At 37.6% G+C, this 26,174-nt stretch overlaps 2 protein-coding genes across 3 annotated transcripts; one reads left to right on the forward strand and one right to left on the reverse strand.

Annotated features, from left to right (window-relative positions):
- Positions 1–124: 124 nt before the first annotated feature.
- aldh7a1 (aldehyde dehydrogenase 7 family, member A1) lies at positions 125–4,738 on the reverse strand. 2 transcript variants are annotated; one of them, XM_023266321.3, is made up of 2 exons: positions 4,604–4,738; positions 125–2,406 (listed from the first exon to the last, which is right to left on the reverse strand). In XM_023266321.3, the coding sequence occupies exon 2, from the start codon at positions 2,399–2,401 to the stop codon at positions 773–775; it is 1,629 nt and encodes a 542-aa protein (XP_023122089.1). In that variant the 5' UTR covers positions 2,402–2,406; positions 4,604–4,738; the 3' UTR covers positions 125–772. The 2 variants fall into 2 exon arrangements, with proteins under 2 accessions (XP_023122089.1, XP_035802356.1); XM_035946463.2 differs by lacking the exon at positions 4,604–4,738 and adding an exon at positions 4,174–4,194.
- Positions 4,736–26,130, forward strand: actl6a (actin-like 6A). Its single transcript, XM_023266322.3, has 14 exons — positions 4,736–4,877; positions 8,362–8,438; positions 11,713–11,887; positions 17,773–17,873; positions 18,092–18,189; positions 18,329–18,423; positions 21,290–21,396; positions 21,471–21,560; positions 21,700–21,761; positions 21,898–22,012; positions 22,124–22,204; positions 23,774–23,869; positions 23,980–24,066; positions 25,644–26,130. The coding sequence occupies exons 1-14, from the start codon at positions 4,853–4,855 to the stop codon at positions 25,722–25,724; spliced, it is 1,290 nt and encodes a 429-aa protein (XP_023122090.1). The 5' UTR covers positions 4,736–4,852; the 3' UTR covers positions 25,725–26,130.
- Positions 26,131–26,174: the final 44 nt, after the last annotated feature.

The following is a 26,174-nucleotide window of genomic DNA, read 5'->3' on the forward strand; positions in this document are numbered from 1 at the left end:
TGCATCTTTATTTATTCTGCAGCTTCTGACGATGCAGCAAGAAAACATTGAAAATATTCAATTTTTTGCTTTTTAAATCCTCTCTATAATCATTTAGAAAGAAAAGAAAAAGAAAATTCACATATCAACACAATGCCCTTTATTTATTATTGTTGGATTGTCTGTAAAGTACATTGTTCCTCTCATTTCTTTAAGAGTGCTGTAGATGCAAAGTACAGTATATTAGTTTATTAATGCTGCAAACGACGTGCAAACAGCCAAAGTTTTATGTGCTCCAGGTTATTAATCTTGAATTGTTAGTTTGTTATGATCATGAAAAATCTAAGAAGGCTATTTTCTGCAGTCTGTGAGGAAATGCTATTTGCACAACAATGCATGACACTGATTTTTCTCCAAAATAGAGGCGATATTTATTTTAATACATTATAAAGGTATCTGGTACAGTCATCTAGCACTCCAACTGCCTCTCTAAGTGCTTGTAGAAAAGTGCACACCAACGTTTGGGGGATGAAACAAGATTTGACCTTAAACATGAACCGTTTCAAATCCAGGATTAATATCTAAAACCACAACCAAAGAAACAGATCTGATACACAATTAATGAGATGATTTACAGCCAAATTACTTAATCTTTTTTGCTATTTCCAAGCTGACCTTTCTGGATGCAAAAACCTGCAACGACAAACGTCTTGCATTTGCTCAGCAACACACTTCAAACATTTAGTGTTGTCCTTTTGGCTCTGCAGCTCAAACAAGAAGCCGCCCGAAGGATTCACTCGAACTTGATTCCCTGAGCCAGAGGGAGATCCTTGCTGTAGTTTATTGTGCACGTCGAACGCCTCATGTACTGCTTCCATGAGTCGCTGCCAGACTCCCTTCCACCTCCCGTGTGCTTCTCCCCACCGAAGGCTCCTCCGATCTCGGCGCCGCTCGTGGGAATGTTGACGTTCACGATGCCACAGTCGGATCCCTTGGGGCCCAGCCAGCGGAAGACTCTGCCCATATCTTTGGTGAAGATGCTACTGGACAAACCCTGCTGCACCTCGTTGTTCCAAGCGAACGCCTCCTCCTCCGTCTTGAACTTAAGGACGTAGAGGATGGGGACGAAGGTTTCGGTGTGGACGATGGGGGCGTCGTGAGCCAGTCCTGTGATGATGGTCGGCTCCACGTAGTTCCCAGGACGGTCCATGACCTTGCCTCCGCAGACCAGAGTGCCTCCCTGCTGCTTGGCCTGCTCGATGGCTGCCAGGTACTGATCCACCGCCTGCTTGGTGTGCAGCGGACCGTACAGGGTGCTGGGGTCCCAGGGGTCTCCAATGCGGACCTGTTTGTAGGCCTTGGCAATCCTCTCCACCACGGTGTCATGGACGCTTTCGTGCAGCATCAGCCGCCTGGTTGTGGTGCAGCGCTGGCCAGCAGTTCCCACGGAAGCGAAGACCGCCGAGGGAACCACGAGATTCAGGTCGGCGTCCTCGAACACGATGATGGCGTTGTTCCCGCCCAGCTCCAGCAGCTTGCGGCCGAACCTTTCCTGCACCATCATGGCCACCATCTTGCCGACGTGAGTGCTGCCGGTGAAGGACAGCAGATCCACGCGCTCGTCCTTCGCCATGGCTGTGCCAATGTCGGCGCCGCCGCAGGTCATGGAGCAGATGGCACCGGGCAGGTTGTTCTGCTCCAGAACCTCGGCCACAATCCTGGTTACTGCAACGCTGGTGAGAGGAGTCGTCGGGGCTCCTTTCCAGAGGCAGACGTTGCCACAGGTCAGAGCGATGGCGTTGTTCCAGCCGTACACCGCCACGGGGAAGTTAAAGGCAGTGATAATGCCGACGAGACCAACTGGGTTCCACTGTTCGATCAGAGCATGTCCTGGTCTCTCTGATGGCAGGATGGGTCCACCGATCATCCTGGACAGACCGACAGCGTAGTCACAGACGTCAACGTACTCCTGAACTTCTCCGACTCCCTCAACGTAGATTTTCCCCATCTCCAGAGACACCAGGCTGCCGAGGACTTTGATCTTTTTTCTTAACGCGTCTCCAATCTGCCTCACAATCTCCCCTCTCTTTGGAGCTGGAATATCTGCCCACATCTTCCAAGCCTCCCTGGTCTTCTGCACGGTTTCTTCGTACTCCGCCAAAGTCGCCTGAGTGACTCTGGCGATTGGCTCGTTGTTGGCGGGGCAGTACGATGTGACCACCTCCCCGCTGCCTCCCCAGCTCCCGTTGTAGACTCCAGGGTTGTCCTCGGACAGACCCAGTTCCTTCAGCCAGGCGTATTTGGGCTGGTTGATGAGGAGGCCCGACATGGCTGCTGACTGCTGGCAGTGGACCAACGCTAGTTTATTTCTCAAGAGTAGCCTGCTGTGCCGGGCAAGGGTCAGTGTGAGGCAGCGCTGCATGAGTGCTGGAAAAAGACCAAGTTAAAAATTAATTTTACATGTTTGAAGAGCAATCACGTACACGTGTTGGAAAAAAACATATGACTACAAGGTTCAGCTCTTTCTTGATTATAGATTAATGTTTTTTAAATACACCAAGTAATTGTTAACTGTAGAAAAAGACTAAAAGTGGTAAAAAAAAATGCAAGTCATCACTTCTTAGATCTAAAACAGAGTGTGAGATCCAAAGACATTCACGTTAAAATGATTTGGAAGCAGCAAATTCTCATATTTGAGAACACCGAAACAGGAAATGTTTAGCATTTTCCTTTATAAGATACGATTGTGATACAGTTTATTCAAATATTAATGTTGTATAAAGATGCTAGAAAATGATTGATAGATTTGCTAGTTAAAGCACGACTGACTCCTATTTTACTACCTACCTATACTTTGATTGATCAGCAGTGTTTTGCTAAATGCAGCATTTTTATTTTTGAATGATTAACGATGTGCTTGTGTTTGTAGCGTTAACACATCAAGTTTACAGATGTCTCACTGACAGATATGTCGACTAGCACAAAGAATTCAGAGAGTGAAAGGCTTGTGAATATGATCAATAAATTAAGTACATTATGCCCTAAAGTAGTAGTTTTTCATTTTCAGAGGTAATTAGCAAAGAGCTAATTATAAAAAAGATAACTGATCAACTTGGCTTCATCTTTTTACTAAATTTCCCAATGTGTAAAACACTCAAATACTGCATTCACACTGGTAACAATAACTTTACCATAACTTGAAAGCTGCTAACAAGTGTTCACAGTCTGTAGATCAAAAGCAGTTATGATCAGTTTATCAATCTGCATGTATTTTTTGGTCAATAATTATTTTAAATACAAGAAAATGCATCCAGCAGAGTGCAGACCTGGGCCAAGAAGGTGTACGGAGTCTGTTAAATGCTGATCAATAAATGATATTTGGTTGCAAGTATATTTAACTTTAAATAAACTTCATAATACAAAGGAGACAAAAGATTACTGCACACCATCTAACAGCTTTCATAACACTAGAGCACTGATTCAATGCTGTGTATTTGCAGAAATCTAAATAATGTCAGAATTTGTTGTATTTGTTGTCAAAAATCACACCTACATATATGAGAAAGGAAACGAAACAGAAAACACTTCACAGCACGTAATCTAGAAAATACACATAAATGACTAATAGAAAGTCTGGTACCGTACAGTGATGAAATTCAACCCAGAGTTATTATCAGCCCTCAAAGACGGACTAAACAAAAAATGTCCTTGACAGATGTCTGGAGTTGGAGCACATTTTCCTGTTTTCTGTTGAGTCAAGTTACATTTAAAAAGTAAAATCATGTGAACAAATTTGCTTTGTTCGTATAAATCTCATTTTTATAATAATACTAATACAATAAATTGATAATAATGTCAATAACGTGAGACTGTCAAGAGAAAGTTTGCACAACTAAAAATCCTGCACAAGAGTCAAAGTGTGCAATTAAAATTGGGTTGCAGTTGTTTGTATTTAATGATAAAAAAACAACAATTTTAAGTTTTATGTTAAGCTGGGTTATGGTCACATGCTGCATGCTAGTGCACATGTTACAAGGAATAAGTTAGTCAACAGGCTGACTGATAAATGTGATATTATTCCATGATATTCTCAGATTACTTTTGCACACAAAACATATCACTTTAAGCAAAATGTTTTAGGTTCTGATTGGTAGTTACTGAGCTGTGCTAATCTACCTGGTTGTATAACCTTACCCATTCTCAGGCTGTGTCCAGACAGAGTGTGTTCACCCACAAGTTACTCAACCATGCCAACCAACTGCGCCTGCGCAATTATTCCTAACTTTGGCCAAACCACGAGGCTGCGGAAACGTATTTACAATGCACAAATGCGACATTTGTCAGATAGATTATTAATGAATGCTAACCACAAGGATAATCTCAACTTGCATTTTGCGTTTGTGACGCATGTTGTTCCTGTCAGAGTTTCTACTTTTGCAGCAAGCAGCGACATGGTGGCCGAGATCAGCGTGAATCTTAGTCTAACGACCGTGACTCAAGGTCCTGCAGTTTTCACCCACTGACGCCGCTGTGCAACTTTAAATTCTGCATTTACACGAACATTACGTCGGTTTTCAGTCTTTAAAAGTGAGTTTGTGCTACTTTTAATCAGTTTTTAACTTACGTTGATATCGAATCCGTAGGACCACGTCCACTCCGGAGAATGAAGTGCAAGAAGTCGCTTGATTATAACGTCACGGCTGAACCCGAAACGCCACGCTCTGATTGGTCGGCCGCCTCGACGCAGTGTGGCGCCGCTCTGTTAGCTCGATACATGCTAGCAGCTTCCCTTTGTTGTGGTCCACCGTTTAGCGGTTGTGCTCCTGCTGTAATAACTTATATTAAGACAGCTGCCGTTGTTATTCCGTAGAGGATGAGTGGCGGAGTGTACGGAGGCGGTGAGTGTTATCTAATGATTAAAATTAAACTAAACTGCCGTCCACGTTCTGTAGCTTTAGCCAGCGTTGGAGTTAGCCGGCTGTGCTAGCTGTGGTAACGGTTAGCTCCGGTTTAGACTAAAGCTACATTAGCGCTCCTACGAGTTATAATCTTCACGAGTTTAAGTTTATAAGCGTTTATTATCACCTCAAGCACCTCGTCTTTATGTAGTTAAAGCTCAATTTATGCTACAGCTATGCTAAGCAGCCCTAGCTAGCGGCGAAATGAATGAAAGTGGGCTTGGCGAGCTCATGAGCACGTCCCGTTCAGTTTGTTTAGCGGTAAATACAACGTTGTAAAGTTCCACATGATCTCACAGGCTAATAAAAGAACATCAATTCATGGAGCTTTATGAGATTTCTGTTAAATGGCTTGTCCGAAATAACTCAAAAATAGTCTAAAATGAGTTTATAACTGTCCGCACTGACTCAAAAAGTGTGCATACTGAGATAAAAATTGCCCAAAATTACAAAAGTTTGTTCCAAGTGACAATGAAACTTTCAGAATTAGATTAAAATTGTCCACAATAAGTCAAAAACTGTCAGAAATGACAAAAATATGTTCTAAATGACAAGGAGATTGCTGAAAATATGTTAAAAATCGTCCAAATGCATTTAAAAGCAGTCTAACATGTGAACAAAATGCCTCATAATTGTACACAGTTACATAAAACCATATCTGAAATACCACAAAAAAAATATCCAAAATGACTTGAAACATATCCAGATTTACTCAAGACTTGTACCAAATGACAAAAACTTGTCCAATATCTTTATAACATGATTTGAAAGCAAATAGTATTTAACGTAAAGTATGTAACCTCTTCTGATATTTTGCTTTCCGCTAACATTCACATGTCTGAGACATGTGACACCTACAGAAGAGTTTCATTCTACAAAGCCACTGGAAATCTTGGGGTGGCACAAAAGCTACTAACTGAATTTCCGGAAGTCTATTAAGTTATTTTAGCATGGAGGTGATTTGAAAACTCTCAGTATGAGAGTTAAGGAAGCATGTACTGATATATGCTTTATTTAAAAGAAAATTGGATTTAATGCCAGGAGTTATCTGATGTACATAGACTAATACAGGCAGTCTTGGTGTTTACAGAGACCAGTGTTCAAAACATCCCAGAAAAAAGAGAAGCTGCAGTGTTCAAGGGGGAAAGTTCCCCTACAGGCGAAACACAGTTTTTTACAGAAATATGAAACAAATCTGTCCATGCATAATGATAGATTGAGTTACGACCCGGCTATACAGAGTAGCCGGTGTGTAACCAAAAAAAACGGTATAGATGCCTGTGTTCTGGAGTGATTTATTAGAAAGGGTGGATTATAATACATCACTAAAACCAGGGGGTTAAAGGTGAAATGAGTTCTCCTCAAATCAACGAAATAAGTATAGCAAAAAGCGAGCTTCTACTGGAAGCTGAATTATTTACGCTATCTAACAACCAAAAACAAAACCAAGAGGTAAAAAAACGAACTACAGTCAGTTATGCTTCAGTAAAATGTATTTTCATTGCTACTCTGCAAAACTTTGGTGTGTTTGGTTTGATAGTTGGAGAGCTGTAATGCATATGTACGCACAATAATATTACTGCAGAAAATATCCTGCTGTGAAACAGAAAAATCTTCCTTATAAACAGCATAAAACGTGATATGACAGAAAAGTGCTTAGACTTCACTAAATTGGTCAGGCTCTTAGAGTAATATACTATCCAGCTGTGATGGAGCTCAGGATTCAGCTCTAACAAATGAATTACCTGCATCTGATAAACTTTGACTCTGTCAGAGGTGAAGAAGAGACACGGTGTGACCTCCTGTTAGATCCTGGCTGATCTTGCATCCATGTTGAGGATAATTTATAATTATAATAAAGTAACTGTGACTATAAATGTGTCAAAAATGACAAAAACTTTGGACAAGTTTTGAGTCATTGTGGACAGATTTTGAGCCATTTCAAACACATTTAAATTAATTTTGGACTCCTTTTCAGTCTTTCTTTTCAGTTTATTTTGGCCACGTTTGAGTGCATGAAGACTCTTGTGTTCACACTTGCAGAGTGCCTTCACACATGAAGTTGATTCATCAGATCTGGGGTATAAAGTGAATTAGCTGCTCTAAATACTTGAGTGAAGTCTGTCATTTATGCTGCTGTCAATGGTAAAGATAACGGCCCTAGATTGGACATTTGCATTATTGTTGACATTTATTCCTTGTGTATAGCTGGGTTTATGTAGCTTTTCTGCAATAAAACATTCTAACTAACCTACTTAGTTAATGATGCTGAAACAATTACCAGATATGATATTGTCGGTTGATCAAATTGTGCAGCAAATTAGTGATTTTTTTTAGGCGAGAATTTACATTGAAGTAAAAACAATTAATATACCATCTAACTTGCAGTATAGGATTACTGCTAAGTGATGTGCATCCTCCTGCAAATACTGTATTTTCTCCTAATATTTAAAGTATAGTAAGCGTTGGCTGAGAAACCTGCAACAAATTTATCTGTAGCATCAAAACTGGATGATTTGTTTCATAAATTATTCCAGTTTATTGCTAGTTATAATTGATTTACTATCATTTGTTCGACTGATGTTATTTCCTCATGCTATAGTGGGTCAAAATGGGGAAAAAAACCACTGATTTAATAGACCAGCGCTGTTTTTGAAGCTGTTCAGATATCGACTGGTTGTGCAATACACCAAAGTGCAATTAATTTGTGTACGTATTCTTAAATTTGTGTCTTAGTATCCTTGTGTTCTTCCGTTTTTCTTATTTATATTGTATATATAGTGTGTGTACTTCACCTCTTTAATTTATAATTGTCTTGCTTTTAATTTTCTTGCTTTTCTTACTGCCATTTTGCTGCTGTGATGTTGCAAATTTCCCCTTGTGGGACTAATAAAGGATATTCTATTCAATTCAATATGAATAAGAGAGTTAAAAATTTTGATCTTATGTGTAAATTAATGTGAAACACAGCACAAACTTTTCAACGGTTTCTTCTAGGATATAAGGCCACTTGTTATGGTGTTCAGTTAAGAGGCATCACAAAAATATCATTATCACGGTAGGCCAAAACGTGGCACTAAAACAGAATGATACCAGTTTAGGGCTCTATGGCACATTTTAAAAGTGTTGTTAAGGTGTTAATGTCCACTGTGCCACTTTTATGTTATTTTATGGTGTATATGGTGGAGAAAAGTTAAAGAAAAAGACATTTGTGTTACAATAGCAGATTATCACAATAAATTAAATGTAATGTGTCATTTTACAGCCCTAATTGAATTTCATTGCACCTTTAAAGTATATATATTATTTGTTGAGAAAAACATCTATCACCAGCTCACCTGTGTAGTGTTGCATAATTGCATTCACTCAAATTAATGTTAAGATTACAGTTTAGGTCAAATTCTTTCTTTTGTTGTTTGTGCAGATGAGGTGGGAGCTTTGGTGTTCGACATTGGTTCTTATTCCGTGAGAGCCGGCTACGCAGGGGAAGACTGTCCCAAGGTAAGCGGATCGCTGAGATGACCTGATTAGCTATGTGTCTTTGCTTCCTCCGTGCATCTTCGTCTTCCCTCTAGGGGAACGCCGGTGTCGAGAAATGAGGGCTGTCACCCTGGAGACAGCCGGCACAAATTAAGTTCAGATCATTCTGGAGTTCTTACTTGAGTTTTTTTTCCCCTGCGCTTCAGGTGAAGATGTTGATTGTGTGAATGAAATGAAGTGTCGGATGTGGACTCTGACTAGCGGAAGTTAGTCTGGTTGTGTGCACATACCACAGTTTATACACTATCGTTCAAAAGTTTGGGGTCACCCAGACAATTTCATGTTTTCCATGAAAACTCACACTTTTATTCATGTTCTAACATAACTGCACAAGGGTTTTCTAATCATCAATGAGCCTTTCAACACCATCAACTAACACAATGTAGCATTAGAACACAGGAGTGATGGTTGCTGGAAATGTTCCTCTGTACCCCTATGGAGATATTCCATTAAAAATCTGCCGTTTCCAGCTAGAATAGTTATTTACCACATTAACAATATCTACACTGGATTTATGATTAGTTTAATGTTATCTTCATTGAAAAAAACTGCTTCTTTCAATAATATGGACATTTCTAAGTGACCTCAAACTTTTGAACAGTAGTGTATATGTCCTGGACTGCTCATGATAACATGCTAAACCTATTACGTGAACACTTCCCTGATTACTCTTTGCTCTTTCTACTTTCCTGCTTTATTTTAACAGTGATACATGGTGTCTTTAGACATACCAACATCGTGTTTCCTCGTCGGTATGCCATATTGGTTTATGTAACTGCTGGCTAAAAGAACATGCCAGAGTAATCATTCTGTCTAGAACTTTTCAACATGGTTGATATCAAGATTAGGGATCAACCAGTGTGGGTTTTTTAGGGATATTGATGCTGATTATTTGTTATCAAGGAAAGCTGATAACCAATATTCATAAGTAGGCTTCCTCATTAATCAGGGTGACTATAACTGAAGATGTCAACAAGGAAAGGACTACAGAGAGCGCAGTACTCCTCCAAGGCTGCTCAGTTGTTGCATCATTTCCAACTGATCTTGAAATCTTGAAAAACTTTGTGGCAGAAATCACTACAACATAGAATGTGTCCATTTAATATAGATGTACCCACAAACAAAATGACCTTGCGCTGAGCACAAGCCTGTGTTATGCATGTGTATGTTATGTACGGATACCGAATAGCGTGATTTAAATATGTAGCAGGCGGCGGGAATTGATGGGACTCGGAAACATACCCACAATTTAATCAATTGTTCCTTGTTTCATTTCAGACGGATAAATCGCGATAAGTCCGCAGTGGTGGATTTGTAGTAGGATCACAATCATGTGATCGTCAGCAGGCAGCTGACGTAGTGTTCACTTGTTGTCATGGTTACAGTGATGCTGTGCCGCTATCTCGCAATAATACAGAAATCTTTAACAAATCTGTGAATCCAGACTATAAGCTGCATCACTGCCAAAATCTAATCACGTGGTTCTTGTGTCATTTGTGACCTTTCCCTGAAAATTTCATCCAAATCCGTTAGTCTGTTTTTTAGTGATGTTGCTAAAAGACAGACAGCGATCGTCACATAACTCCGCCGTTCCTTGGTGGAGTAAAAAGAAATCGGAGTGATTAAATGATCTCCTCTGTTTATGTGGATCAACTGAGATTGATCAGTTTGCCTCCTGTTGTTCTTCAGTTTTTTTTAAAAATCTTTCACCGCTGTCACTTGTTTTATTCCCACTAAGCCCCCCCCCGTTCATCCCACACAAATATTTTTACATCTGTTGTAAACACAGCCGCATATACGTAATCATGATCAGTTGAATTATTGTCCAGCCCTGACACTTTATATCAGTTTCCCACGAGAAAGTGTGATTGTGATATCAAATATTTTGATCTGAGATTCTGCAATGGAAAACCCCTCCTGACGAGTCGTTGCAGCTCGATGTGCAGACGATGTTTTTATACGACAAATTGGTCAATAGCAGCTAAAATTTCAGAAATTCAAATCAGGTACTTTTTACAGTTTCCAAACAGTTGTAACATGTCTCCTCATTAGTCAGTATGAGAGATTTTATAGTTAAAAAAATAACTTCAATATTCATTAAAATGTTTTATTTTGGTGCTGATAAAGAACTTTTTATTAACTAATTTATTGCTTCCCAGTTCTAATTTGCTTAATTTTTCTGAATATATCTTTTTTCTTTTTTAACATTTGTTCACACAAAATAAGCAATTTGTAGATGAAATCATGGCCATTTCTTCATCTTTTCTTAATGTTTTGAACGTTAAATCCAGAATATAATTGGCAGATTAATTGGTAACAAAAATATTGGATTGGATTGGCTTCTAATAAGTCAGTCATTTATTTACACTAAATGTCCATTGAAAAATTCAGCAGCACAATTTGTTAAATAGTCCGAAAACCCATATTTATTTGTAAAATATCTTTAACATTCATCATTCATTAAAGTATTTTATTTTGGCAATAAAAAAGAACTTTTTAAATAACTAATTTATTGCTTACTAGTTCCAATTTGCTTTATTTTTGTGAATATATTTCATTTTTTAATTTTTTTACATTTGTTTGTCCAAAACAAGCAATTTCTAGATGAAATTGTGGCCATTTTTTCATATTTACTGTACATTTTGAATGATTAAACATAAATCTAATTGGCAGATTAAGTGATAATTGTTTTATTTTTAGTGCTGATAAAGAACTTTTTCAATAACTAATTTATTGCTGACTAGTTCTAATTTGCTTTATTTTTCTGAATATATTTTGTTTTCTTTTACAATTGTTCAGACAAAACAGTCTATTTGTAGATGAAATTGTGGCCATTTCTTCACCTTTTCTTCGCATTGTGAATAATTAAACAAGAATATAATTGGCAGATTAATTGATAATAAAAATATTCCATATTTGTAGCTCAATTGAAGTCTATAAACCAACTGTTCAACTGCTGCACTGATGGTTTAGGCACCACCCAAAGCTTTTACAGCCTCTTGGTCAACAGCAGATTCAACTCAGGTACTTTTTGGAGTTTTGTAACACGTCTCCTCGTTAGTCAGATGAGCGTTGCTTCACATTTCAGCACCTCAGTGTTTCATAAAAGTGGGAATTCATGGCTTTGTGAGAAAGGTGAATTTGAGTTTTTATGACTCAATAAAGGAGCGGATGCTGGTGAACTGTGAGATTGTGTTTTAACCTGCATTGTTGTTGTTTTTATTTTGTGCCTCAGGCGGATTTCCCCACAGTAATAGGTGTGACTCTTGACCGAGAAGATGGCAGCACACCGATGGAGACGGACGGCGACAAGGGCAAGCAGAGCGGCACCACATACTACATCGATACCAACCAGCTGAGGGTTCCCCGGGAGAACATGGAGGTCATGTCTCCGCTCAAGAATGGCATGAGTGAGTACTCAGCTGATATATGTGTTTGTTGTTGTTTTTTTAACATATTTTCTCTGTGCTAAATCATGACTGTGCAGTAATATCAAGCATGGGAATTGGAATTGTTCAAATACAGCTGTGGAGATAATAATTAGACTATTTCTTCTAGCTAGTTTTCAACTCATTTTAGACAAATTTTAAGTCATGTTAGGCAAGTTTAAGTTATTTTGGACACATTTTGAATCATTCTGGACAAATTTTGAACCATCTTTAACACCTTTTAATTAATTTTGGACTAATTTTGAGTCCTTCTGGACAATTTTCAAGGCATTTCATCCAAGTTTGATTGCATGAAGATTTTTATATTCACTTTTGCAGCTAGTTTTCAACTTATTTTGGACAATTTAAACAAGTTTTTGTCATTTTGGACATATTTTTTGCTATTCTAGAAAGGTTTCAATTATTTTGTGCAAGTTTTGAGTCATTGTGTGACAATTTTCAAGGTGTTTTGGCCAAATTTGAGTGCATGAAGATTCTTGTGCTCAATCTTGCAGCAAATTTTCAACTCATTTTGGATATTTCTTTTGTCATTATGGACAAATTTTGAGTCATTTTTAACACGTTAATTAGTTTTGGACTAGTTTTGAGCCCTTGTGAACAATTTTCAAGGCATATCGGCCTAGTTTGAGTGCATGAAGACTCGTGTTCACTCTTGCAACTAGTTTTCAACTCATTTTGGACAATTTAAAGAAGTTTTAAACATTTTGGATACAATTTTAGTCATTTTAGACAAGTTTCTATTATTATGGACAAATTTTGAGTCATTGTCTGACACTTTTCAAGGCATTTCATCCAAATTTGAGTGCATGGAGGCTCTTGTATTCACTCTTGCAGCTAGTTGTCAACTAAATTTGGACAATTTAAACAAGCTTTTGTCATTTTCTGCAAATTTTGAGTCATTTTGGATGTATTCAATTAGACAAGTTTCACTTATTTTGGACAAGTTTTGAGTCGTGGACACATTTTGATCTATTTTGAACACCTTTTAATTGATTTTGGACAAGTTTTGAATCTTTCTGTTCAAGGCATTTTGGCCAAGTTTAAGCTCATGAAGACAATTTAAAGAAGTTTTTTGTCATTTTGGACAAATTTTGAGTCATTTTAGATAAGTTTAAATTATTTTGGAAAAGTTTTAATTCATTCTGTGACAATTTTTAAGGTATTTCGTCCAATTTTGAGTGCATCAAGACTCCTGTGTTCACTCTTGCCACCAGTTTTCCACTCATTTTGCACATTTTTTTGAATGATTTTAGGCAAATTTAAATTATTTTGGACAAATTTTGAGTCATTTTAGACCAATTTGAGCCACTTTAAACACTTTTTAATTAATTCTGGACTAACTTTGGGTCCTTCTGGACAATATTCAAAGCATTTCGGCTAAGTTTGAGTGCATGAAGACTCTTGTGTTCACTCTTGCGGCCAACAGCAGAACATTTGGTGAGAGATTTTAAAGTTCAGCAGAATACGCTGTCGAAAGTAAATACACTTGGTGAACTGTGAGGCAGCTGCTCATTCTGATTGGTTCACCTGGATGCAGCGAGGGGGCGGGGCTATACAGAGCTGAAACATGATTGGTGGTGACACAAAATATGTTTTCTGCCATCCAGTGTATGAACATTTTTACAGTTTCAATACACCACATTTTCAAGCATAATTTACTGCACATATTCAATTATGTTACCCTTTTTTCATGTCTTTTAGATATATACATGATGTTGTGTGGACTTTATAAAGAATACAACAGGTGGTGTAATAATTATTGCCAAGCTGTATAATGTGCTGCCTGCTCTTTTCATCTTCTACTGTTTGTGCTGAAAAGGATTGTAAATAGGAACATACAGCACATAGGTTGGCTTTGTTTGTGCTAAACAAACTCAGCGATGAATATTCATAATCCAACCTGCTTGATCCACATCCATAATTAGCCCATTTCGGCGTGATGGCCGACTTTGTAAGTGAGCTCATCGCAACCCCGACTGACGTACAGATGATGCTCATGAATATTAATGAAATTATTTGAAGCCCAAAGCGACTCATTATCATGAGCCGTCTAGTGTCCTCTTGATTGAAGCCCCCTCTCCGTCTTTGGTTTATCATCATGTATATTTGGAAGTGTTAATTTCTTGATTTTTTTTCGTGACTAAACATCCGAATGTGGGTCAGATTTTCCAGAGCTGCCCTCAGTGCTGAATTATTCCTCAATAATAACACGTTAATTAGTTTTGGACTAGTTTTGAGCCCTTTTGAACAATTTTCAAGGCATATCGGCCTAGTTTGAGTGCATGAAGACTCTTGTGTTCACTCTTGCAACTAGTTTTCAACTCATTTTGGACAATTTAAAGAAGTTTTAAACATTTTGGATACATTTTTAGTCATTTTAGACAAGTTTCTATTATTATGGACAAATTTTGAGTCATTGTCTGACACTTTTCAAGGCATTTCATCCAAATTTGAGTGCATGGAGGCTCTTGTATTCACTCTTGCAGCTAGTTGTCAACTAAATTTGGACAATTTAAACAAGCTTTTGTCATTTTCTGCAAATTTTGAGTCATTTTGGATGTATTCAATTAGACAAGTTTCACTTATTTTGGACAAGTTTTGAGTCGTGGACACATTTTGATCTATTTTGAACACCTTTTAATTGATTTTGGACAAGTTTTGAATCTTTCTGTTCAAGGCATTTTGGCCAAGTTTAAGCTCATGAAGACAATTTAAAGAAGTTTTTTGTCATTTTGGACAAATTTTGAGTCATTTTAGATAAGTTTAAATTATTTTGGAAAAGTTTTAATTCATTCTGTGACAATTTTTAAGGTATTTCGTCCAATTTTGAGTGCATCAAGACTCCTGTGTTCACTCTTGCCACCAGTTTTCCACTCATTTTGCACATTTTTTTGAATGATTTTAGGCAAATTTAAATTATTTTGGACAAATTTTGAGTCATTTTAGACCAATTTGAGCCACTTTAAACACTTTTTAATTAATTCTGGACTAACTTTGGGTCCTTCTGGACAATATTCAAAGCATTTCGGCTAAGTTTGAGTGCATGAAGACTCTTGTGTTCACTCTTGCGGCCAACAGCAGAACATTTGGTGAGAGATTTTAAAGTTCAGCAGAATACGCTGTCGAAAGTAAATACACTTGGTGAACTGTGAGGCAGCTGCTCATTCTGATTGGTTCACCTGGATGCAGCGAGGGGGCGGGGCTATACAGAGCTGAAACATGATTGGTGGTGACACAAAATATGTTTTCTGCCATCCAGTGTATGAACATTTTTACAGTTTCAATACACCACATTTTCAAGCATAATTTACTGCACATATTCAATTATGTTACGCTTTTTTCATGTCTTTTAGATATATACATGATGTTGTGTGGACTTTATAAAGAATACAACAGGTGGTGTAATAATTATTGCCAAGCTGTATAATGTGCTGCCTGCTCTTTTCATCTTCTACTGTTTGTGCTGAAAAGGATTGTAAATAGGAACATACAGCACATAGGTTGGCTTTGTTTGTGCTAAACAAACTCAGCGATGAATATTCATAATCCAACCTGCTTGATCCACATCCATAATTAGCCCATTTCGGCGTGATGGCCGACTTTGTAGGTGAGCTCATCGCAACCCCGACTGACGTACAGATGATGCTCATGAATATTAATGAAATTATTTGAAGCCCAAAGCGACTCATTATCATGAGCCGTCTAGTGTCCTCTTGATTGAAGCCCCCTCTCCGTCTTTGGTTTATCATCATGTATATTTGGAAGTGTTAATTTCTTGATTTTTTTTCGTGTCTAAACATCCGAATGTGGGTCAGATTTTCCAGAGCTGCCCTCAGTGCTGAATTATTCCTCAATAACGGGCGTTGTTACCCTAAATAATCACAACTGAGATGTATTTTCTGGTAGCTCAGGGTCTTGTAATGTATATTTGCTGCGGTCTCAGATTTTCTAATTTGTGTTTTTTTCCTGTTTTCTATAACTAGGGTCGCATTTTTCCTCAAATCTGTTCAACTATACTTTGCTAAATCCTTCTGTGTTTCCTGTTTAATAATGAATAACTGTTGGTACTAATGGTTCTTAATTAAGATGAAACTGTGGCCATTTTTTTCACCTTTTTTTAAAAAAACATTTTGAATGATTAATCAAGAATATAATTGGCAGATTAATTAAAAACAAAAACATTGGATTGCGGATTATATTATTAATCTGTCAATTATTTATTTACACTAAATGTTTATTGAAAAATTCAGCTGTACGACTCATCCAACAGTCCAAAATCCATCTTTATTGGTAAAATAACTTAATAACATTCATCAGAGTGTTTTATTTTGGTACTTAAAAAGAACTTTTCGAAAAACAAATTGAATGCTCACTAGTTCTAATTTGCTTTATCTTTCCGATTTTTCTGAATACATTATACAATCTACAAGCAATTTTTAGATGAAATTATCGCCATTTTTTCACCTTTTCTTAACATTTTGAATGATTAATCAAGAATATAATTGGCAGATTAATTAATAATAAAATAATCGTTATTTGCAGCTTAATTAAAGTCTATAAATCAAGTGATAAAGTAGTCCACTAATGGTTTCGGTACCATCCAAAGCTTTTACAGCCACAACTACCAACATTTTGCCGTCAAGTTTGATTTCACCACACCAGTATTTTGGACAGCAGATATGAAGGAAGCGCTCCGACCCAGCCTTTGGCGTTCGTCACAATCTGGTCCGGTGAAGTTTGGCTGTGAGGCTATTTAGAGACGAGCGTGACACGGATCTTAATTGCAGCAGAACAGCACCGTGGGACCGCCGGCTCCCTGAGTGGGCTGACCTGGAACATTGGTGCTCAAATAATTATCTAAAAAAACTCCTCGCCGCTCTAATTTCTCCGCCATCTGACCCAGCCGAGATGACGACGATGAAAGATAAATGGTTTCTGTGACCCCCGCAAATAATGTAGAAATACACCCCGAGAAGATATGCAGGCTTCCATCAATAACTGCGTAACACTAATGAAAAATGGATGAGGAGTTTGTTTTTATCTTTTTTTCACTTGTATGATTCACCATGCAGTAACTTTACGTTTTTGAGTCATTGTGTGACAATTTTCAAGGCATTTCATCCACGTTTGAGTGCATGAAGACTCTTATATTCACTCTTGCAGCCAGTTTTCAACTAATTTCGGACAATTTAAACAAGCTTTTGTCATTCTGAACAAATGTTGAGCCACTTTGAACACATTTTAATTAATTATGTACTCTTTTTCAGTCTGTCTTTTCAAAGCATTTTGGCCAAGTTTGAGTGCATGCAGACTCTTGCATTCACTCTTGCAGCTAGTTTTCAACTCATTTTGGATAATTTTTGAGTGATTTTAGACAAATTTCAGTTACTTAGGACAATTTAAAGAAGTTTATTTGTATATTTACCCAAGTTTTGAGTCATTCTGTGACAATTTTCAAGACATTTTGACCAAATTTGAGTGCCTGAAGACTTGTGTTCACTCTTGCAGCTAGTTTTTGACTCATTTTGGACAATTTAAACAATTCTTTGTCATTTTAGACCAATTTTGAGTCCTTTTAGACAAATTTTAATTATTTTGGACAAATTTTTAGTCATTCTGTGACAATTTTCAAGGCATTTTGTCTAATTGTGAGCGCATGAAGTCTCGTATGTTCACTCTTTTTTTCACTATTTAAACAAGTTTTTGTAATTTTGCCCAAGTTTTGAGTGATTTTGGACAAGTTTCAATTATTTCAGACAAGTTTTGAGTCATTCTGGACACATTTTGACCCGTGATGTGACAGTTCACGAGCCCTGCCCTTGTTTTCTTTCCTTTCTCGCTCACAGTTGAGGACTGGGACAGCTTCCAGGCCATTTTGGATCACACGTACAAGATGCACTTCAAGTCTGAGCCCAGCCTGCATCCAGTGCTCATGTCAGAAGCATCGGTGAGTAAGCTTTTGTTTGGAGTCCTCTGCGACCGTTCCAAGGCCAAACAGAGTCGGTGATTTAAAGCGCCGCTGACCTTTGAGATGCTCTTTGTTTTTAGCCGTAATCAAGGTGCGCTGACACAAGGATCTGGAGTGAAGAGTTTGTTTCCTGTGCTGGATCTCAGTTTATGTCTAGCCGACAGTGATTTGTTGTAACTTCTGTTTTGTGTTTGCAGTGGAACACGCGAGCGAAACGAGAGAAGCTAACAGAGCTGATGTTTGAGCATTACAACATTCCTGCCTTCTTCCTCTGCAAATCAGCCGTGCTGTCTGCGTATCCTTCGCTGTTTCATCTCATCCGGGGGGAAAAAAACCTGACAAATGGTTTAATTGATAATCACCGTACTGTTTGATAAATCTTTGTGATGACAAATGTGAGCTGTGAGATATTTCCTTTACTTTAACTTTCCAAGCTTTGCCAATGGTCGGTCCACAGGTTTGGTTCTGGACAGTGGAGCCACACACACCACAGCAATTCCAGTTCATGATGGCTACGTCCTGCAGCAAGGTGGGCAGTTATTCTAAATATTTACAGCTGAATAAGCTGGAACAAACCTCCAAATGTTATTAAGTTTACATGCAGTCTTCTTTTCCTTTCAGCTTTTCCCTTCAGCGATTCATCTGCTTCCATCTAACCCTGTCCTCTGCATCCTCTTCTCCCACACCAACTAACTTCACGTCCTCTTTCACTACATCCTCTTTGGTCTTCCTCTAGGATCCTTCTACCAATATATTCACTATCCCTACTCTGTACAAGTCCTCTCCGGCTTAAGTTTACATACAGTCAGGTCCATAAATATTTGGGAATTTACACCCGCTCTGTACGCCACCACAACGGATTTGAAATTAAACCGTCAAGATATGATTTTGAGCCGTTTCAAACACATTTTAATTAATTTTGGGCTCCTTTTGAGTGTCTTTTCAGGCATTTTGGCCAAGCATGAGTGCATGAAGATTCTTATGTTCACTCTTGCAGCTTGTTTTCAACTAATTTTGGAAAATTTAAGCAAGTGTTTGTCATTTTAGACAAATTTTGAGTGATTTTAGACAAGTTTTAATAATTTTGGACAAGTTTTGAGTCATTCTGTGACACTTTTCCAGGCATTTTGACAAAGTTTGAGTGTATGAAGATTCGTATGTTCACTCTTGCAGCTAGTTTTCAACACATTTTGGAAAATTTAGGAAATTTTTGTCATTTTAGACAAATTTTGAGTAGTTTTGGACAAATTTCAGTCATTTTAGACTAGTTTAAATTATTTTGGACACATTTTGAGTCCTTCTGTGACAATTTTTATGTTTACAGTTGAATTAACTGGAACAAAACTGCAAATGTTATTAAGTTTACATCCAGAGTTCGTTTCCCTTCAGGAGTCGCCACAACCAATCATCTGCTGCCATCTAACCCTGTCTTCTGCATCATCTTCTCTCACACCAACTAACTTTGCACCCTCTTTCACTACATCCATAAACCTCCTCTTTGGTCTTCCTGTAGGCTCCTTCTAGTGATATATTCACTATCCCTCCTCTGTACACGTCCAAACCATCTCAATCTGGCCTCTCTGGCTTAAGTTTACAGACAGTCAGGTCCATAAATATTTGGGAATTTACACCAGCTCTGTACACCACCACAACGGATTTGAAATGAAACAATCAAGACGTACTTTAAAGTGCAGACTTTCAGCTTTAATTTGAGGGTATTTACATTCAAATCATGTGAACGGTGGTGGAATTACAACATTTTGACAAAGAAAGTCCATAACCACCTTTGTGACCGTTAACTCTGACTGGGGATTTAGCTTTTGTCGAGCTGAATTACACAAAGAAACAATGGATATGTTAAACCAGCTTCATAATATACCCCTCTAGTGAGGTCAGCTCGCAATATGAAGTCCACAGGGCTGTCTGTTATCAGTGAAGCAAGCCATCATTAGGCCGAAAAATCAAAACAAACCCAGCAGAGAAATAGGAGAAAGATGAGGTGTGACCAAATCCACTGTTTGGTTCATTCTTTCAAAGAAAGAACGACCCGGTGAGCTCAAAAGACCCGGAAGGTCATAGAAAACAAGTGTGGTGGATGTAAATACCCTCAAATTAAAGTTGAAAGTCTTGATTGTTTCATTTAAATTCCATTGTGGTGGTATACAGAGTAGCAATACTGAAAACTGTCCAAATATTTATGGACCTGACTGTGGGTGCTTCTTTTCTGTGCACTTTGTTGCCATCTGCTGGTTGAATCAAGCATTTCCGCCCAGATAATCAAGCTAGTTGCTCCTGTAAATGATGATTTAATACAAGTTTCAGCTAACATTATGTTTATGTAAATTGTTGTTAGACAAGAGAGCACCTTGATGTTTTTTTACGATCGAAAGTTGTTTGTGCAACAGGTTCAAGTTACATTTCAGAATGAAGCCAAATCTTGTTGTACAATATCAATATTTTACTCACTGAATTAGTCTGAGCATAAGCTTTGATCCCTAAATCTTGGCCAAACATGCAGGAAAAAGGATTTTGGTGCAGCAAATCAAAACACTATAATGATAGTAGTTTAATCCACTGAGGGTGTCATTAAAGGCACATTATGGTTATTTATAAGGACGAGACGGGATAAATGAGTGTGTAAATGTTGTGTTATACCTACACTACCGTTCAAAAGTTTGGGGTCACTCAGACAATTTCATGTTTTCCATGAAAACTCACACATTTATTTATGTGCTAACAGAAGTGCACAAGGGTTTTCTAATCATCAATGAGCCTTTCAACACCATTATCTAACACAATGTAGCATTAGAACACAGGAGTGATGGTTGCTGGAAATGTTCCTCTGTACCCCTATGGAGATATTCCATTAAAAATCAGCTGTTTCCAGCTACAATAGTCATTTACCACATTAACAATGTCTACACTGGATTTATCATTCATTTAATATTATCTTCATTGAAAAAAATTGCTTTTCTTTCAAAAATAAGGACATTTCTAAGTGATCCCACACTTTTGAACAGTAGTGTATATGAATTAAAGTTGTTCTATTTTAGCTAAGTTACTCCATATTAAAGTTGTTTTAAATGATTTAAAGTTGCTCAAAAATGAGTTAAAGTTGCTCTATATTAAAAGTTGCTCTGTATTAGCTAAAGCTGCTATTATTAGTTGAAGTTGCTCTAAATGAGTTATAGTTGCTCTATATTAATTAAAGTTGTGCGAAAAAAAATGCTTTTCTTTCAAGAATAAGGACATTTGTCATTGATCCCAAACTTCTGATCCGTACTGTAAAGTGAGAAGGACTTACTCTTAAATCTGGACCCTCTCAGCTCTCTAAATATGCTTTAAAGATTTTTTTTTTTATCTTGACTGAGTTTGTTTTGTTTTTTCTCTGACAGGCATCGTTAAATCGCCCCTGGCCGGAGACTTCATGAGCATGCAGTGTAGGGAGTTATTTCAAGAGTTAAGCGTTGAAATAATCCCCCCTTACATGATCGCATCAAAGGTAAAACTACATCATTTTAGATTATTTTTTTGTTGTTTCTTCAGAGCAGTCAAACAGTGTTTTTGTCTCCACAGGATCCAGTGCGAGAGGGATCCACAGCCAGCTGGAAGAAAAAAGAGAAACTACCTCAAGTCACTCGTTCTTGGCACAACTACATGTGTAATGTGAGCAGCAAAGTCTTGGATTGATCCATGAAAAATCAATGAGTCACCTCCTCGGAATACAACGACTTTAGTATATTTAACGAAGCCATTTCTTTGACCAGTATGTGTTGAATGAACTTGTGTGTTTCTCTGTTTGCAGTGTGTTATTCAGGACTTCCAGGCTTCGGTGCTGCAGGTGTCGGACTCACCGTACGACGAACAGTAAGACAATTATTTGATATGAATCACATCGTCCTACAGCTTCTGTAGAGGTTTGCATGCTTAAATTAACCATCTTTTAAAGGTGTTAGCATGCTGAAAGACTTAACTTGCTGGTTCTGAATCTGTGTTTGATCAGAGTTGCTGCCCAGATGCCCACTGTCCACTACGAGCTTCCCAACGGCTACAACTGTGACTTCGGGGCTGAGAGGCTGAAGATCCCAGAAGGGCTGTTTGACCCGTCGAACGCTAAGGTGTGTCCTCGCTAAGTGAACATCCTGCGTTAGCCCAACTTTTACTGTAGAGAGCAAAAACAAGTGGCTGAACTGTGCTAAATGAATCACCTCTGGTCTGATCATGTGCAGGGTTTGTCTGGAAACACCATGTTAGGAGTCGGTCACGTGGTCACAACCAGTGTGGGGATGTGTGACATCGACATCCGGCCGGTGAGTTTCTGGATGTTTTTCAAACTCAAGTGTCTGAAAACAGCAGGAAGTGAATAAATTTCGATTGATTGAAGATTGTCTTGGCTTGAGCACTTTGATGGACACAGTTCTTTTACAAGGGCAAGAATTTAGATGAATTTAACCTTCTGAACCCCAAAACCTGATTAACTTTAGACAGACTTCATTGTCCTTCATTATGCAACAAGTGCACACAGAACAAAATCTCGTTGCAATTTGCTCAGCACAGATTTATGATAGAAAAAGTAAGTGTTGAATGTAAAAGTACACATTACAAATATACACTACCGTTCAAAAGTTTGGGGTCACCCAGACAATTTCATGTTTTCCGTGAAAATTCACTTTTATTCATGTGCTAAAATAACTGCACAAGGGTTTTCTAATCATAAATTAGCCTTTCAACACCATTAGCTAACACAATGTAGCATTAGAACACAGGAGTGATGGTTGCTGGAAATGTTCCTCTGTACCCCTATGGAGATATTCCATTAAAAATCAGCTGTTTCCAGCTAGAATAGTCATTTACCACATTAACAATGTCTACACTGGATTTATCATTCATTTAATGTTATCTTCATTGAAAAAAACTGCTTTTCTTTCAAAAATAAGGACATTTCTAAGTGACCCCAAATGTTTGAACGGTAGTGTACATGAATTAAAGTGGCTCTATATTAATTCAAGTTGATATTATTAGTTAAAGTTGCTGTATATTAAAGTTTCTCTATATTATTTAAAGTTGCTCAAAATTTAAAGGGGTCAAAGTTGCTCCATATTAGTCAAAGTTGATATTATTAGTTAAAGTTACTCTATATTAAAGTTGCTTTATATTATTTAAAGTTGCTCAAAAATGAATTAAAGCTGCTCTATATTAGTTAAAGTTGCTCTAAATGAGTTAAAGTTCAACTACACTACCGTTCAAAATATACAACAGCAAAAAAAAGAATAAGGTTCAAGTCGTACAAAACAGTATAACTGACCAGTGGAGTTAACAGTAGTACAAAAAAAATTTGATATATAATAAGAAAGAATGTAATTGAAGTGGTAATGAGCAGTACATTGTCATTAAGGTTTGAACGCCTGTAAAAAAACTAAAATTTAAAAAAATCTCTTCACACCTGATGCCACCCACTGTAGCTGAAGGAAAATTCTAGGTTTTCCAAAATTTCATAAACTGCGACTACGTAAAAATCATAAACGATCAAAACACAGATTGAAATGATTAACATCCAAAGCCTTGTGAACTATTTAAACTTTGAATTAAGGTTCTAGTGTAAAATCTTCCAGAGCTACAGGGTTCCAAACATGGCTGGTTTTAGGAGAAGTCCATTCATTTCAGTGCGGATTTTTAACCTAGTTTTTTTTTACGAATTTTGTCACAATCATACGACAAATCGCTACCAAAAGTCACAGCACATCATCCCCAATGGAGCTGCTCGTTTTGATATACAATTAAAAAAAAATCTAATAAGCCTGAGCAGTAGTAGTAGTAGTAGTAGTAGTAGTAGTGCCACACTTAACTATTATACTATAATGTTGTGGTGTTTACTTCAGGGTCTGTACGGCAGCGTGGTGGTGACCGGAGGAAACACGCTCATCCAGGGCTTCACCGACCGACTCAACAGAGAACTGTCTCAGAAAACTCCTCCAGTGAGTAAAAACGCAGCTACTTTTCTACATGTAAACATCAGTGTCTTCTGTGTTTTTTTTATTTATTTATTTATTTAGTGCCAGAGTTAAACATGTTTGTGCTTTTTCAGAGTATGAGGCTGAAGCTGATCGCCAACAACACCACAGTGGAGCGTCGCTTCAGCGCCTGGATAGGAGGTTCCATCCTGGCTTCACTCGTAAGGACACGCACAAATATTTATTTTACCTTCAGTGTTTTCATAATGATATCACATTATAAAGATCAGTGTCATCCCATGAAAAAAAATCAACTGAACCATCGGAATACACATATTTTTTCTTATGTACAATAACTTTAGTACATTTAGTGAATCCATGCAAAGTTTTACCTTCATATCATGAATATTTACAGAGTTGAATCTATTAGAAAATAGTTTTGACTGTTTGACTGATCCTGGTATCAAATGTAGGCATAAACGTTTCCCCAGAATGCACTTTTTAAAGTTTTCTCTGGTGAATTATCAGAAAACAGAAACCCATCCAGGGAACCAATGATTGTTTCTATGACTCTATGTCATAGACAGTAAACCGCTGCAGTTTCACTGGTCACACTATGATACATCCCATAATACTGATGCTTAAAGTTGGTTATGGAGCAAATAAACAGAAACCAGATTTAGGGTTTAGACTATGATACCTGGATGGATTTAAACTGATTTGTTTTGTCATTTTGTGTCTCGTTTTTTGCTCATCTTCTTCATTCTTGTCTTCTGTCATTTTGTGTTGTTTTGTGTCTTTGGGAGAGTTTTTTTTTTTCATTTTGTCTGTCGTTTTTGTAACTTTGTGTCTCACTTTTCCTGTTTTATGTCTCATTTTTCTTTTTTGTAACAGTCTGTTTTTTTCTATTAAGTATTTTTAGGAATGAGGTGTTTTGTGTCTCGTTTTTCTTGTTCAGTGTGACGTTTTGTTTTACGTGTCTTCGGGACAGTTGTGTCTCTTTATGACATGAAACTATGATAAATCCCATAACATTGATGCTCAGATTTGGTTCTAGAAAAAAAATGAACAAAAACAGATTGTCTTTAGACTGTGACACCTCTATGTAAAACTGATCTGGTTGCAGGTTTTCCCATAATACTGATGCTCAAAGTTAGTTCTTTGTAATTTTTTTGTCTCCTTTCTGTCATTTTGCGTCATTTTTGTGTCTTTGGGACAGTTTTTTTTTCCTCATTGTGATCATTGTTTTTCTTGTACTGTGATTTTTCTCGTTTTTCTGGGTTTGTGCCTTTTTTGTGCTTTGTTTCTCGATTTAAACATTTTGTGTTTCATTTTTCTTGTTTTTTGTCTCAAAAAACAGATTTGGTGTTTAGATTGTGACACCTAGATGGTTGTAGTTTTTAACAGAACTCAAATGTGTTTTTCATCCTAAAATGCCATGTGTCTATCTGCTGTACTGATGAAGTTATGAGGCTCAGAAATAATGGAAAAAAGTAACACAAATTAAATTTGGACACATTACTATGTACTTTCACTACCTGTAATACTGAAAATATTGATAGTATGAAGGTAAAGCTTTGCACGGCTTCATTAAATACACTGAAGTTATTGTAGATAATCAACTGATTCTGAGGAGGTCAGGTGGGAACTTTTTTCAGATGTCATGATTTTACATAGAATGACTCGCTTCCCATTGCCGTAGGTCTTCTGTTTTTGTTTAATGAGAACTTTTAATGTGTATATGTCCTCTACAACTTTTATTTCCCTAAAAAAAAAAAACACTTTCTGTGTTTTCCAGGGAACTTTCCAGCAGATGTGGATCTCTAAGCAGGAGTACGAGGAGGGAGGAAAGCAGTGCGTGGACAGGAAGTGCCCTTGATCTGACATTAAACCCCGACAACCCTCCACATCGCCGCAGAACTCACCGTCATAACGATTCACCTCGGACTCAGGAACACCTCACTCTTGTTTTGTATGATTTTTTTTTTAACCGTTCATATACCCGTCTGGAAGTCTGTTGCCTTATCTGTGAGTCGCATCATTAAAACGATTCTGATCACACTGGGGAAGAACACAACATGTGAAACTTAGAAGTAGCTGGACGGAATTTGTGAAGACGAGGCAAACTCTGAGTGTATTTGGAGGATTAAGCTTTTAGTTTGGGGTGAATTCAGTCTTTTGTTCATAAGCCTTTATCTGTTTCTGTGTAGCGAGTAAACTCATCGTGAACAAAGCTTCCTGCCTTTGTTTACCAGCGTGTTGAATAAACCTGTATTTAATTTTCACTCTGCTTGTCATCGGCTACATGTGATCTTTTAAAAATAAAGTC

The sequence above is a fragment of the Amphiprion ocellaris genome, chromosome 2 (assembly GCF_022539595.1).
Source record: "Amphiprion ocellaris isolate individual 3 ecotype Okinawa chromosome 2, ASM2253959v1, whole genome shotgun sequence".
In the NCBI taxonomy this organism is placed as follows: Eukaryota; Metazoa; Chordata; class Actinopteri; family Pomacentridae; genus Amphiprion; species Amphiprion ocellaris.

Excerpts from the sequence above, each read along its gene's own strand:
- actl6a (XM_023266322.3), top strand. The coding sequence starts at position 4,853 with ATGAGTGGCGGAGTGTACGGAGGCG. Across the intron at positions 21,561-21,699 it reads GGCACAACTACATGTGTAAT|TGTGTTATTCAGGACTTCCA; the intron begins GTGAGCAGCAAA and ends CTCTGTTTGCAG. Across the intron at positions 24,067-25,643 it reads GTTCCATCCTGGCTTCACTC|GGAACTTTCCAGCAGATGTG; the intron begins GTAAGGACACGC and ends TGTGTTTTCCAG.